Consider the following 14,756-nt stretch of genomic DNA (forward strand, 5'->3'; position numbering starts at 1 on the left):
AACTCCTTGCAGATGTTGTCCTTGGTGGGATTCGAACCCAGGACTCCAGCGCTGCAAGGCTGCAGCGCTAACCACTGAGCCACCGTGCTGCCCCTTCCATCCTTAGTGAAAAAAAAAGGTTTATAAAAAATTAAAAATAATAAAGTTGGGGTCTAAGGCAGACCCAAGTGCCTCCTACAGACACTAAGCAAGAACTGGTTCAAGGTAGAGCCAGCAGAGGGGGTGTATACAGCGGAGGAGTTAATTTCTTTGTATAGTTGCTTAGTGTCCTCCTAGAGGCAGTAGCATAACACCCATGGTCCTGTGTCCCCCAATGAGATGAAGGAGAAAAGTATTTTGTGTGTCACTGTATGACAGATGAAAACAAATGCTGTGAGCTTACAGTCAGAGCATACTCAGACAGTGATAAAAATGCTACCACAAGAGCTTCCAATCCAAAAAGACATTTACAAGGCTTACACCCAGAAGTTTTCAAAGCTGTGACTGAGAAAGATCACAGCGACACGAAGAAACTAATGCCCAGTACTTCCAGCAATGAAAAGGAGGAGGAAACAGCATCTCAAACATCAATTACAAGATATTTTGTAAAGTGACAAAGTTACTGTAACAATGACAGCAGATATGTTTAAAAGACAGCTCATAGAGTTTGTTGTGAAAGACGGTGTACCATTATTACTTGCACCTCCAGCTTTTAATGGAGAGATGGCCCGCAAACTTGGTGTTTCTCTGGAAAGAGAAATTATTAGAAAATTAGTGATTGAAGAAGCCCTTTAACCAAAAGGAGGCTCTAAAACAACTATCAAGAGATGCTTATAATTCTTGCCTGCACATATCAGAGTGAACTATTTTGCTGTCAATGTTCCATTTCTTTGTGGCAACAAGAAAATTGATGGAAACGCGAAACGGCCATCATCCACTTCATCCTCTCCTTGCACTCCATAGAATCATAGAGTTGGAAGGGACCTCCGTGGCCATCTGGTCCAACCCCCTGCTCAAAGCAGGATTCGATAAATCATCCCAGACAGATGTCTGTCCAGCCTCTGCTTGAAGACTTCCATTGAAGTAGAACTCAGCACTTCTCGTGGCAGCCTGTTCCACTAATTGATCACTCTGTCAAAAAGTTTTTTCTAATATCTAATCTGTGTCTCCTCCCATTCAGTTTCATACCATTGCTTCTAGTCTTTCCTTGTGCAAATGAGAATAAAGATGATCCTTCTACAATGTGACAGCCCTTGAGATATTTGTAGACAGCTATTAAGTCTCCTCTCAGTCTTCTATTTTGCAAGCTAAACATTCCCAAATCATACAACCTTTCCTCATAAGACAGGGTTTGCAGACCGGTCACCATTCTGGTCGCTCTTTTCTGAACTTGCTCCAGGTCACCATTCTGGTCGCTCTTTTCTGAACTTGCTCTAGTTTGTTGATGTCTTTTTTAAAATGTGGTGCCCAAAACTGGACACAGTATTCCAGATGAGGTCTGACCAAAGAGGAGTAGAGGCCAATAATGACTTCACGTGATCTAGACTGCATGCTTCTGTTAATACATCCTAGAATTGCAGCTGCCTTTTTGGCTGCTGCATCACACTGTTGACTCATTCAGTCTGTGATCTATTAGTATACCCAAGTCTTTCACATGTGTTGTTGCTTAGCCCTATTCCTCTCATTCTGTATATGCTTTTTTCATTTTTATTGCCCAGATGTAGTACTTTGCATTTTTCCCTGTTAAAAACCATTTTGTTAGTTGCTGCCCACTGCTCCAGTTTATTTATATCTTTTTGAATCCTCTCTCTCTTCTTTAGTATTAGCTATCCCTCCTAGCTTTGTGTCATCAGTAAATTTAATCAGTTTACCCTCAATTCCTTCAACTAAATCGCTGATAAAGATGCTGAACAATACAGGGCCCAGGACAGAGCCCTGTGGTACCCCACTTGAGACATTCTTCCAACTGGATGTGCAGCCATTTACGACCACTCTTTGGGTCAGATCACTAAGCCAGTTATGAATCCACCTAACAGTTGCCTTGTCCATTCCATACTTAGTCATTCTTTCAATAAGGATTGTGTGAGATACTTTGTCAAATGCTTTGCTGAAGTCAAGATATACTATATCTACAGCATTTCCCTGATCCACCCAATCCGTGATTCCGTCATAGAAGGAAATTAAGTTAGGCTGGCATGACTTATTAGTTACAAACCAATGCGGACTCTGTTTAATCACTTCATTCTTATCCAGGTACTGACATAAATGTTTAATAACTTGTTCAAAGATCTTTCCTGGTATAGAAGTCAGACTCACCGGCCTATAGTTGCCTGGGTCCACCTTCTTCCCCTTTTTGAAGATAGGAACAACATTTGCTCTTCTCCAGTCTTCTGGGACTTCTCCTGTTCTCCAAGAATTTTCAACGATTATGGAGAGGGGTTCAAAAATTTCTTCTGCTATCTCCTTCAGTACTCTGGGGCGTAATTCATCTGGACCTGGAAACTTGAATTCATTTAGGTTAGCTAAGTGTTTCCTCACTAACTTTCTGTTTATAGATATCCTGGATTCTTCTATTCCCTTAATAGGACAGTGAAAACTAGTTGATGTTACATTTCCTTTCTGAGAGAAAACAGATGCAAAATAGGAATTTAAAAGTTCGACCTTCTCAACATCCTGTCTTACCATTTCATCATTTTCATCCTGTAAAAATCCTATAGCATCTTTGACTTTTCTTTTACTTTTGACATATCCCCAAAATCCTTTATTATTGCTTTTGACGTCTCTTGCAAGCCTCAATTCATTGTCAGCTTTAGAAAATCTGATTCGTGCCCTGCAGGTTCTGCAGACAGCATTATATTCTTCTTTAGATATGCCTCCCTCTTTCCATTTTATAAACATTTCTTTCTTCCTTTTTAGCATGTGCTTAAGTTCTGTGTTCATCCATCCTGGTTTCCTTAAATGCTTCCTATTCTTCCCTCTTTTCGGAATTGTTAACAATTGTGCTTTGAGAATTTCATTTTTCAAGATTTACCATCCTTCCTGGACATTTTTGTCTTTAAGGATATCCAGCCATTGGATCCCTCCAACTCTCTTTCGGGATCCCTTAAAATCTGCCTTTTTGAAATCTAACCTTGATGTCTGAGTCTTCACAGGTCTTCCGCCTCAAGTTATCCAAAATTCTAAAATAGCATGGTCGTTACTTTGAGATGGGGAATCAGGCAAGCAAATTCTTGGCTTATTTAGTACGACAGCATAATGCGACTAACACAATTCTACAGATTCGTGATTCGGGTGGTACTCTGGTTTCCTCAATTGAGGAGATACTGAAATGCTTTTCTGACTATTATGGTTCACTATACAATTCTAAGACTGATGTGGATGGCCCGGAGTGTCTAAATTATTTGTCAGATATAGAGTTTCCTGTGCTGAGTCCTTCCCAACAGGCCTTTATGGATGCTGAGTTTACTCTGGAGGAGGCAGAGGATGCCATAAAAGACATGGCCTCCGGGAAAGCCCCTGGGCCGGATGGATTTCCTGTGGAATTATATAGGAAATACCAAGATATACTGGCGCCCTTTTTGTTGACAGTGTTTCGTGGGATTTGGGAGGGGAGATGCATGCCGGAGTCCTTTTATGAGGCCAATATAATAGTTCTTAAAAAGGAGGGGAAGGACCCTTTAGATTGTGGATCATATAGGCCCATATCACTAGTAAATGTGGATTATAAAATCTTTACAAAAATTTTGGCCAAAAGAGTGAACTCAGTCATACTAGATCTTGTACACTCCGACCAAACTGGATGCCTGGTAAGAGCACCTCCATTAATATCAGACGGGTCCAGTCAGTGGTTCAATATAGTTCTCTGGTACCAGATAATGAATGGGCATTGGCATCGCTGGATGCGGCCAAGGCCTTTGACTCTCTTGAATGACCTTTTCTCCGTGCGTGTTTGCAGAGCTATGGATTCGGTGATCGATTCCAAAAATGGGTCAGTGTTTTATACATGAAGCCCAAGGCCCGGGTCATTGTAAATAATTCCATATCTGAATCATTTTCACTGCATAGGGGAACTCGTCAGGGGTGTCCCCTTTCCCCGGCCCTTTTTGCTCTTGCTATTGAGGCCCTGGCAATTCGTATAAGATCTTCCCCTAATATTGCTAGTATAGAAATGGCAGGTCGGACTGACACCATAGGCCTATAATGCTGACGATATGGTGATATTTATGGACAAAGCGGAGGGGACTCTGACAGGAGTCATCACTACTATAAATAAATTCAGTAAATATTCTGGCCTATATATAAATTGGGAGAAATCCGCTTTGATGCCTCTTTCCCACACTCCAATGCCACGACTTGAGACTCTCTCCTTACTGCCCATTGTAACCAGTTTTAAATATTTGGGTGTTCATGTCTCTCAGGGTAGTAAATTTGATTTGCAACTCAATATACAACCATTGCTGGAGATGGTCAAAGGTAAATTCGCGATCTGGGGTAAACTTCCACTGTCTGTAGCCGGATGTATTAATTTTATTAAAATGATATTACTCACCAAGATTAATTACTTTCTTCAACATGGGCACCACCACCGCACTAAATCCTTTTTTGCTAATCTGATTTCCCAAACCACATCCTTTATTTGGGGGAAAGCCAGGCCTAAACTTAAACTAACCACTCTACAGAGGCCCAAGAGGGGAGGGGGGGCAGCGTTACCTGATTTCTTTTTATATTATTTGGCTGGACAGGCCAAGGCCATAAGTACATGGATGCCTGGTGGTCATCTCCCAAACTCAGAGTCATCTACTTCATGCTGCATGGATTAGTTGCCCACTGGGTTTTTTTGGAAATGAGGAAAACAAATGTCTCGAGACTGTTACCTTTGCTTCGTCTGGCACGATCGATATGGAGACAGATTAAAGGGGTGGTTGGATTTGGGGTTATTATAGCTGAAATGCCCTTATGGAATAATGACTACCTTCCGGTGCTACTTGAACATCCATCTGCTGAGTTTTGGGCTCTACAAAAGGTGATCTATATGATCATTGGACTTTGGTGTCCTTTGAGCATTTACAAGTTAATCGCAGCGTCCCGAGATCCCAGTTTTTCCGTTGTTTACAACTAAGGTCAGCTTTTCAATCGCACATGAGATGCATAGGTATAAATAATGCCATTTCGTCTCTACCCTTGATAGGGATCCTCAAATCACAGGGCCCTCAGGGTCTCATCTCCTCTCTATATACATATATGTTGTCAGTGGGGACAGAATGTGCCTTAGATTCCGTTAAGAAGAAATGGAAGAGGCTCATCCCAGATACACAGGGTGAGGAGTGGGAAGAAATCCTGGAGTCACCAATCTGGGTATCTCCGTCTGCCAACAACAGGATGATACAATTGTATATTATTAATCATATTTGACTCCAACTCGACTCTTTAAGATGGGCCGATACCAGTCATCGGAATGTTTGAGATGTCACTCAATAGATGCAGACTTTATCCATATGATCTGGTACTGTCCTGTTGTTGTGCAATACTGGGGGGAGGTGACATTATTGACATCTTTGGTACAAACCCCTGTTCCCCTTGAGCCACTGATCTGTCTATTTGGAGTGTGGGATCAGGAGGCATGGGGTCATTATGTTGGGATTTTTCTACGGGAGACACTGTTTATGGCACGGAAGGTACTAGCATTGCGGTGGATGGGGAATTCACCTTCTCTTGGGTCCTGGATTACTTTGGTAAATTCAATTATCCCATATGAACGTACGCTGTATCAAAATAGAGGGTGCCCGGGTAAATTCGAAAAGATCTGGGAGAGGTGGAACTCCTCTCACCTCACTTTGCAGACCAGAGATCTCGCACAGTAAACAGCTCATTATGTGGAAGTAGGCTGCGGAATAGTTTATGTTTTTTGTAGACGTAGATATAGTTTAGAAGCTAGGCAGGTTTTATTATTGACATAATAAACACAATGCTATTGTGACTCAATTGGTATTATGTTTTGCGTTATTTATATACAACTGATGTACACATTATGCTTCACATTTTCATGTTATCTGAGCATATGTATATTTTGTATCAAGCTGATCATCATATACTAAATGTGTGTATTATATAACTGCTTGTGGTTTAATAAACAAATTTAAAATAGCATGGTCGCTACCTCCTAGGGTCCCAGCCACTTTTACCTCCTCAACCATTTCCTCCCTGTTAATAAGGATTAGATCCAAGAAAGCAGAACCCCTTGTTTCCTCCCCTACTCCTCCGCATGCCTATGTACCTGACCATCTGATATGAAACTCACCCAATAAAGAACTGAAATTTAACATGCCTTGGTGAATGCTGCACACTTTTTCTATGTTTGAAGAAAATTGTTACCAAGACACTGGCAGTAAAAGATACTAAAGCTCATCACACCAGCCAGTTTCTCCAGGCCTCAGTGCAAAAAGTTCTGCAAGATTATGACCTCAAAAAAATGAACAGGCTCTTGCTATTCTAACTGACAATTCGTCAAACATAAGTAAAAGTAAACTGATGAATGAAAATAATGAAGGTGAACAGCAGCTAGAAGAAAACTTCAGATTCAGTATATTTGAGAAGGAAGGCCACAGTCCTGTAACTGAGGAACAATCAGATATTACTATAGAAGAACAGCAAAATGATACTTTACAATTAGATGATATTGCTGAAGCTGCTTCAAAGCGCTTTCATATTCATCACATGCGCTGTGTTGTGCACACACCGTAGCTGGCAATAAGAGATAGTCTGCAAGAGGGACATGATGGAACTCTGATTGGCATAGTGAGGAAATTGTTCACTGCCAACAGAACACCTAAAATTGATTCAATCTTGAAGAGATGGGCTAGAAAAAGGGCAACTGTGGATCAAGCCACTCGGTGGGGCAGCACCTACTTAATGATTGAGCAATTGCCTGAGCTGAAACGCTTTCTTGTACCTACCGACACGCGTAGGATTAGGACCCTTTATATTCTCATATACCCGATTTCAGGTTGGAGGGTGATGTCACCATCCCTAATACATGTGGTTTTACCACTTGAGTCAAATGGCAATATTGTTCTACAGACCTGCCACTGGTTGGGGCAGCATATGGTCATGATATTATTGCCCAAACTTAGCCTTATACAGCCCCTGAAATCCTTAAACAGATAGATCCACGGCAACGTGCTGTTACAGCTAGACTCACATAGGTCAGAGCAGGGAGGGTATAGGAACTAGTTACTCTGTTTCAGCTACCTGTTACTTTTCAATTAACTCCACCCACCCCCTCAGGCCACAAGGCTTCCACAGTATCGCCGCGTGTCCTTGGAGGCTCCTGGCGGGGGGGGGGGGTCACTGTACACCGACACAATGGACTCCTTCCACCAGCGTCGCGTGTGTTTCTAGACCGGCACGGACGGACACCACCGTGTTCACTATAGACAAACAGCGCCATCTCTCTACGCTACAGGCTGGACACAGTGCACTCATATCTTAAAGTAACAGCAAGTTTAGCGCACCCATCTTTTCCAGCCACTAAAATCCAAGGTAAGGTAACAGCTTGAGCTTTTTTGTTTAATTGTATGCAACAGTATTTATACACATGTGCTGGCAATCTGGTGTATGTATTGTTTAAATACACTGCAGCCCTGGACACAAGGTACCCAGCTTTCCTGTTAGGATCAGTGTACCCAGCTTTCCTAACAACCTAAATTCTGGGCATTATTTGCAGTTTGTTGTATAGAACTATATGCTTATGCATTTGCATTAATTTACGTGAGGTGGTATCCTGACCTATATACAACTAGCACTTTTGTGAAATTAAGGACACCCTCTCGCAGTGGGATTTTAAACTCAGCGGGAGTATTGTGGTACACTTACTGCAAAACCCTGCAGGAGGACATTTCTTCTCCCTTTTTTTCTTCTTTCTTTCCTTTCCCCCATTTCTGAGCACTGTTTGGAATATACTTTTACACTTTTTTCTACATTATCTGGCAGTAGGTGGTTACTGTCACCCAAACTTAGCAGCCAGAAAACCAGGAGTCTGTCAAAAGCGCCAGTGGGCTTTATACATATATTAAATCACAGATAGCATTGCTGCTTCAATGAAACGGAGAGAGACACTGTTAAAAGAAAAGATAATTCTTCTGGCAGCTGTTTATGTGGACCTAAGTGATCGTATATTGCAGGATGATCAACAGCTTACTAAAGGAAAAGAAGCACTGATTGAGGTAGCAGTTAGAATGAGTACTGCGAAGAGGACTCGGGTGCGGCCAGTGCTACTCCTGCCGTATCTTCAGCCTCATCAGATGAAGAGATTAGTTTTGAAAAATGCTTGAACGACACGGAGCAGGGAAAGCATTGTCGCAGTGAAAATGATTCCACTCCCATAGCAAACAGATTGAGCATATTTCAGCAAAATTTACAATTGCTTTCAAAGAAGTAGAAGAGTTCAATCGTTCATCAAAACTGACTTTGTATGGGGCATCTCCTTTATACCTTGAAATTGTTAGAGATGTTGCCCATGTGGTTACTGCTTTGCCACCAACCCAAGTTAGTGTAGAGGTTGTTCTCTAGCCTTAAAATAATTAGATTAGGTTTGAGGTCATCAATGAAGGAGGATCTGATGGAGGCGATACTATTTCTCAGAACAAATTCATAGACTTCACAAATGTTATTCAGTACGTTTTTCTTGAAAACTGTATTTTTTCCACTCTCTAAATAGTATATTGTATATTTACAATTCATTAATTTTTTTGTGTTCTAAAGTTATATTCCAAAAAATATATTTATGTCCTTTCTAAATAGCTTGATTACTGTATCATAATGGTGAGTAAAAGCCAGATGTTACCATTTTACTACAGTAAATGTATGATTTAAACATGAGCCATGGAGTCAGGAGTCCTAGAAATTAAGGAATCGGAAGTTTGGCTTGCTTACTGACTCCACAGCCCTGCAGAGAAGTAAACGGTCTGAAAACTTGTGTCACATGTATTGCGCAAAATGGACATTTTGTTACACTGGTTACTGAGACGGCGCTTGCAGCCACTCAGTCGCCAGTTCTCAGCATGGACGGTCGCATCTTGGCACCGTCCAGGTTGAAAACGGTTTATCCCCCAGACATGGATTACAGCGTGGGACACAACGACGGACAGGTATGGTATATTGTGTTTTTCTTTTAGTTTTATTAGAGGAGATCGAGGGCTTCGGTGGAATTAGGCGAGGTCATAAGTATGATTTAATTAAGATTATTAAAGGAGACTGTGTCATTCTTTCAATTAAAGGACTTTTGTCTAGGTGTCTGTTTTCTTACAATGTGACGATGGGGTTAGTAATGGGGGTGCCTAATTGACGGCTCTCCATTACTAACCTTGGGACTTGAAATCACCTGACAATACAAAGGTGACATCAAACCCCCCAACTATCACCCCACTTACCACCGCTACAAGGCAAGTGGGAAAAGCTGGGCAAAGAGCCAGAACAGGCACATCTAATAGATGTGCCTTTTCTGGGCAGCTTCGGGCTGATATTTTTAGGCGGGGGGGGGGGGGGCTATATCCATAGCCCCTTACCAGCCTGAGAATACCAGCCCCTAGCTGTCAGCTTTAGCAAGGCTGCTTGTCAAAAATGTGGGGGAACCCCACGCCGCTTTTTTTTTTAAATTATTTAAATAATTTAAAAAACAGTGTGGGGACCCCTCTATTCTTGATAACCAGTAGTTATGAGCAAGTATACTCGTTGCTCAGTTGTCGTCCGAGTATTTTGGTGTGCTTGGAGATTTAGTTTTCGTCGCCTCGGCTCCATGATTTGCGGCTGCTGGCCAGCCTGAATACATGTGGGTATTACCTAACAAACAGGCATTCCTCACATGTATTCAGCCTGTCCAGCAGCAGCAAATCATGCAGCTGCGTCGAGAGAAACTAAATCTCTGAGCAACGGGTATACTCGCTCATCACTAATAACCAGCCTTGCTGAAGCTGATAGCTGTGAGTTTTTCCTGGCTGGTTAGCAAAAATACAGGGGAACCCACGACGACATTTTTTTTTTTTTTTTTTATTTATTTATTTATAGCGCAGGAGCGGCTGATGAATACTTCCATCTGCTGCTCTTGCTCTCACTGTTATTAGCGGCAGCAGGTGTCGGATGAAGGGAGCAGCAGTTCCGTCGGCTGACACCAATGTTCACCACTGATCAGAAGCGGTGTTGCCACGCTGTGATGCACATGACAGGAAGTCAGTGTTCGGTGTCCGTGGCCAAACAGTAGGTGTTCGGTACAGACGCCAAACTTTACTGTTCGGGTTCGCCCATCTCTACAGGATATTCCAATCTATCTGTAGCTAGCGGAAGCGCATCAAAGCCTGAATAATACTGCATACTATGCAAACAACACAGTAACAGCCCAATTGCATGTTCTTATACACTTTAAAACTGGATTGTGTATAGCAAACTAACCTCATGACCAGACAAGTAGATATCTACACCATGCCAGGACTTGTCTGTGGAGATCTTCATATTTACAAAATACTTCAGATGTTCATGTAGGCGAACCATGAACTCCGTACCTAAAAGTATATATAGGGAGAGGCTTGTCAATAGCAGCACAGATCATCATATTGCAAGACAAGTAACAGATTCAGACAAATAGGTCTTCCTAAAATTACCACACTTTTTTTTTTTTTTTTTTTGTACAAAAAGGTGTATGGTCAGTGTCACGTGTGAGGAGGCTTGCTGTCTTGGCTTTGATATGATTTCTGGTAAACCCGAAAGACAGAAACACCTATGCAGCACAGTTATTATAGCCAGGACTAGCAGACAATGCTGGACACTGTATTCCTGTGTGTGGCCAGACATCTACACTCGCTGAGCGCATATACGGCAATAAATCCTATATACAGCAACATTTTAATAGTGATCTTGCAATTCCTAGCAAGAACTTGTTGATTCACACACCGTACTACCGGGCCAAATGGAAGCTGCTCTCTTGGAACTTATACATTTACAAATACAGTGAGTTGTATAAAACCTTGTTTTTTTTAACATATAACTTTAATAGTTATATTTTAGAAAATAGTTTGAAGTACATTGTTATGTTTGTGTTAAAAAAAAAAACAAACAAATATACAATACAACCTGCTTTAGGTCCTCTTTCAAAAGGTTCTGCTGGACAGCAGAAATTAACTAGTTACAAAAAAAAGCAATTACCAGCTCATCGAAATGTGGCGCGCACAGACCAGACCTGGCAGACAATCATTTAATAACAGGGTTCACAGACGTTCGGTCCCGCACTTGTTTGTTATAGACTGAAGAAATTTGACTTTGCAATAGTCTCTCAAGAATCACACAGAACAAGCGTTACCGCTAACGCATTTAAAAGGCATGGACTTGTCGTTTTTCGTAGTTATCGGCAACTGGCATACAGGAGGAATTAGAGATGAGCAGATCATGTCGCACAACCCCAGGCCAGTCCAGTGCTCTTTAGCCGTGGACAGAAGCCATGATAATGTCCCAAGCTTCTGGGTCCCCCAGCGTGTGATGCGAAAGCCTGGTGTGATGTAATCTGTGCAATGAACACGTGACTTTTTGTCGGCCTGAGACCCCAGAGGATAAGGAAGTTGGAACAACTACTGTCCACGGCCAAAAGGCACAGACCTAGATTGAGGACTGAGTTAGGAGAAACGATCTGCTCATATATAGTTGGAATATATAGTATTTCCAACCAATCACAAACATAATAAAATCTCATGAAAATGTCCAATAAAAAAAACTTGATGGAACATCTGAATTATAGGAAATCTGTTAGTAAGCTCAACCCTTCTAAGCCATCTTTATGGGCACATGTCATAGAAAGTTGAATAAAATGATATTTTGATATCTGCGATCCGATGACTTATTCCAAAGAAATCCACGGTTTCCTATATGTAAATGAGCTGTTAAGATCTATGGGCCGGACACTGATCTCCCTGAGACTCTCCCTCCAGAAATTATTATAAATGCAAGAGGGAGTTACCAGTGTGAGACGTGTAATGACTCTGCTCTCCTGATCTACATGTCTCACACTGGTAACTCACCTTTCACATATAAGGAGATCTGGAGGCAGATTCTCAGGTGGATCAGCGTCCGGCCCATAGATCTAACAGCTCATTTACTTATTAAGAAGAGAGTGGATATCTCTGGAAAAAGACATTGGATCGCAAAGATGAAGGTGTCATTTTCTTCAGCTTCATATGACCTACATGCCATATAGATGACGATGCCCTTTAACAAATATATTAACTATTTAATGACCAAATTAGCACTGAATATTTATTATAGAGGTATGAGGTGAAGACTGCATATGTGTAAGAAGATAAGTAATATGCATCTATGTCATTGGAGGAAAACATATGTAAATGTATGCAATAATATTACATAACAGTTTATCTTTTATTGGGAGCATGGGTTCCTAGCAGTAGAATCCAGTAGGTTTTCCTGCTGAATAGATTCTGTCGATGGTTTCCAGTTCTCAAAGGAAAACTAACTCTTTCAATTCCTTTCATAGAGCAGCTCAGGCGTCTTCATTTTTGCATCCGTGCGAAATGGATGCACCCTCCCTTATCCTCCCTTCTTTCGAGGTTCACTCTGTCCGTATTTACTCTCCCTCTAATCTCCAAATGGCTGTCATATACCGACCACCGGGCTCAGCCACTGCCTTCATCGACCATTTCTCCACCTGGCTCCTCCACTTTCTCTCTGCTGACATCCCCACCATCATCATGGGGGACTTCAACATCCCCATTGACACCCACCAGCCTCCAAATTTCTGTCACTTACCTCATCCTTTGGACTTAGGGTACCGTTACACCTAGCGACTCACCAGCGATCCCGACCAGCGACATGACGCGGTCAGGATCGCTGGTGAATCGCTGGGTGGTCGCTAGTGAGCTACCACTCAGGCAGATCTCACTAGCGACATCGCTGGGGTCGGGGATCGCTACTTACTTGTCAGACGCGGCGATCCTGCGTCCTTCCGCCCGGCTCCACGCGTCGCTCGTCGTCACAGCAGGAAGCGCCGCAGGAAGTGGACGACGAGGAATGGTCCAGGAGCTTCTCGTGCGATCAGCGATTACCAGCGGGGGAGCCGGTCGGAGGTAAGTATCACATGCAGCGATATCGCTAGCAATATCGCTGCAACGTCACAAAATCGGTGACTTTACAGCGATATTGCTAGCGATATCGCAGTGTGTAACGGGGGCTTTACTCAGTGGTCCTCCACAGCCACCCACACAGATGAACATACATTAGACCTCATCTTCACCCGCCTCTGCTCCCTATCTAATCTCGCAACCTCTCCCTTCCCCCTGACCACCATCTACTCACCTTCTCATCCTTGTCCTTCTCACCTGCCCCCATGTCCAGCCACTAGCACATCCTCGCAGAAACCTCGCACACCTAGACATCCCAGACTCTCCTCTACCTCTGTCCTCCATATCTTCACTCCACTACACAGACAGTGCCACCGCTTTCTACAGCGCCACCCTCACATTAGCCATACACTCAGTCGCCCTTCTCATGCATGACAAAGTGCGACAAATCAACAGGCAACCCTGGCACAACAACCTCATAAAAAAAAACTTCGACAAGCATCCAGGGTCACGGAGCAGCGTTGGAAGAAAACACGCCTGCCAGACGACTTCACTGCTTTCAAACAAGCTACACTTGCCTTCAAATCAGCCCTCACCTCTGCTAAACAGACCTATTTCACAAACCTCGTATCTTCATTATCCCACAACCCAAAACAACTGTTCAGCACATTTAACTCTCTCCTCCGCCCACCACTGCCACCTCCTACTCCCCTCATCTCTGCTGACGACTTTGCCACATACTTCAAAAACAAGATCGACCAAACAAGGCAAACCTTTACAGTTCCACGACCCCAACCACTCCACATACCAGACCTCTGCCCTTCCCTAATAACCTCCCTCTCCAACACCACTGAAGGAGAGCTTACTCATCTCCTTTCCAAATCACACCTCACCACCTGTGCACTTGACCCCATCCCTTCCCACCTGCTCCCCAACCTCACGAACATTATCATTCCAGCCCTAACCCATCTCTTCAACCTATCCCTATCTTCTGGTACCTTCCCCTCTGCTTTCAAACATGCCACCATAACACCCATCCTCAAAAAAAAAAAAAAAAAAAATCAAACCTTGACCTGTCATGCCGCCGCTCTCTCCTGTCGCGCCGCCGCCTCCCATGCCCCGTCAGACTTACCAGCCTGCAGCTTCCCGACACATTCCCGTCTGTTCTCCTGTCCGGACTATGGCGCTCGCTTCCTCCCGGGCGCGCGCTCCCCGCAGGTCTCGCCACGCACGTCCTCCCTTGTGAGCCGGCCGCTCCCCCCGTTCCTCTCTATGGTAGGGAGGGTCCTGGCCCGGAAGCTCCTCCCCACTCTCCCTTATCAGGTCGTCGCTCCCTAGTGATGCTGCCTGATCGTCACTTGTACTTCCTTGTGATTCTGGCCCCACACTTGCTGGCGTTCACCGCTGCTCCCTCCACTCCCCGCTGCTTTACTTGTACTCCCATCCGTGTTACCTGTTCTCTCCTGTGTTTCCAGTGTTCCTGCCTTGCCATCCCGTGTCTCCAGCCTCCTGTGTTCCTGCCGTTCTACCCCGGTCCAGTCTCCTGTGTTCCTGCCGTGCTATCCAGTGTCTTCGTCCAGCCTGTACCCCAGTGTTCCAGCCGTACCACCCGGTGTCCCCGTCCTGCTCAAGTTCCCAGGTTCCCTCCGTGCCTGCTCGTATCTC

At 43.6% G+C, this 14,756-nt stretch overlaps 1 protein-coding gene across 3 annotated transcripts in view; it reads right to left on the minus strand.

Moving 5' to 3' along the window:
- Positions 1-14,756, minus strand: part of XRN1 (5'-3' exoribonuclease 1) — a 216,361-nt gene that overhangs the window by 159,888 nt on the left and 41,717 nt on the right. For all 3 annotated transcript variants that reach the window (XM_073579098.1, XM_073579099.1, XM_073579097.1), the window contains exon 4: positions 10,423-10,532. In XM_073579098.1, coding sequence (XP_073435199.1) covers positions 10,423-10,532 — 110 coding nt within the window. The remainder of the gene's footprint in view (positions 1-10,422; positions 10,533-14,756) is intronic.

This window comes from Dendrobates tinctorius, unplaced genomic scaffold (genome assembly GCF_039654945.1).
Source record: "Dendrobates tinctorius isolate UK_male_01 unplaced genomic scaffold, ASM3965494v1 ptg000060l, whole genome shotgun sequence".
Classification (NCBI taxonomy): domain Eukaryota; kingdom Metazoa; phylum Chordata; class Amphibia; order Anura; family Dendrobatidae; genus Dendrobates; species Dendrobates tinctorius.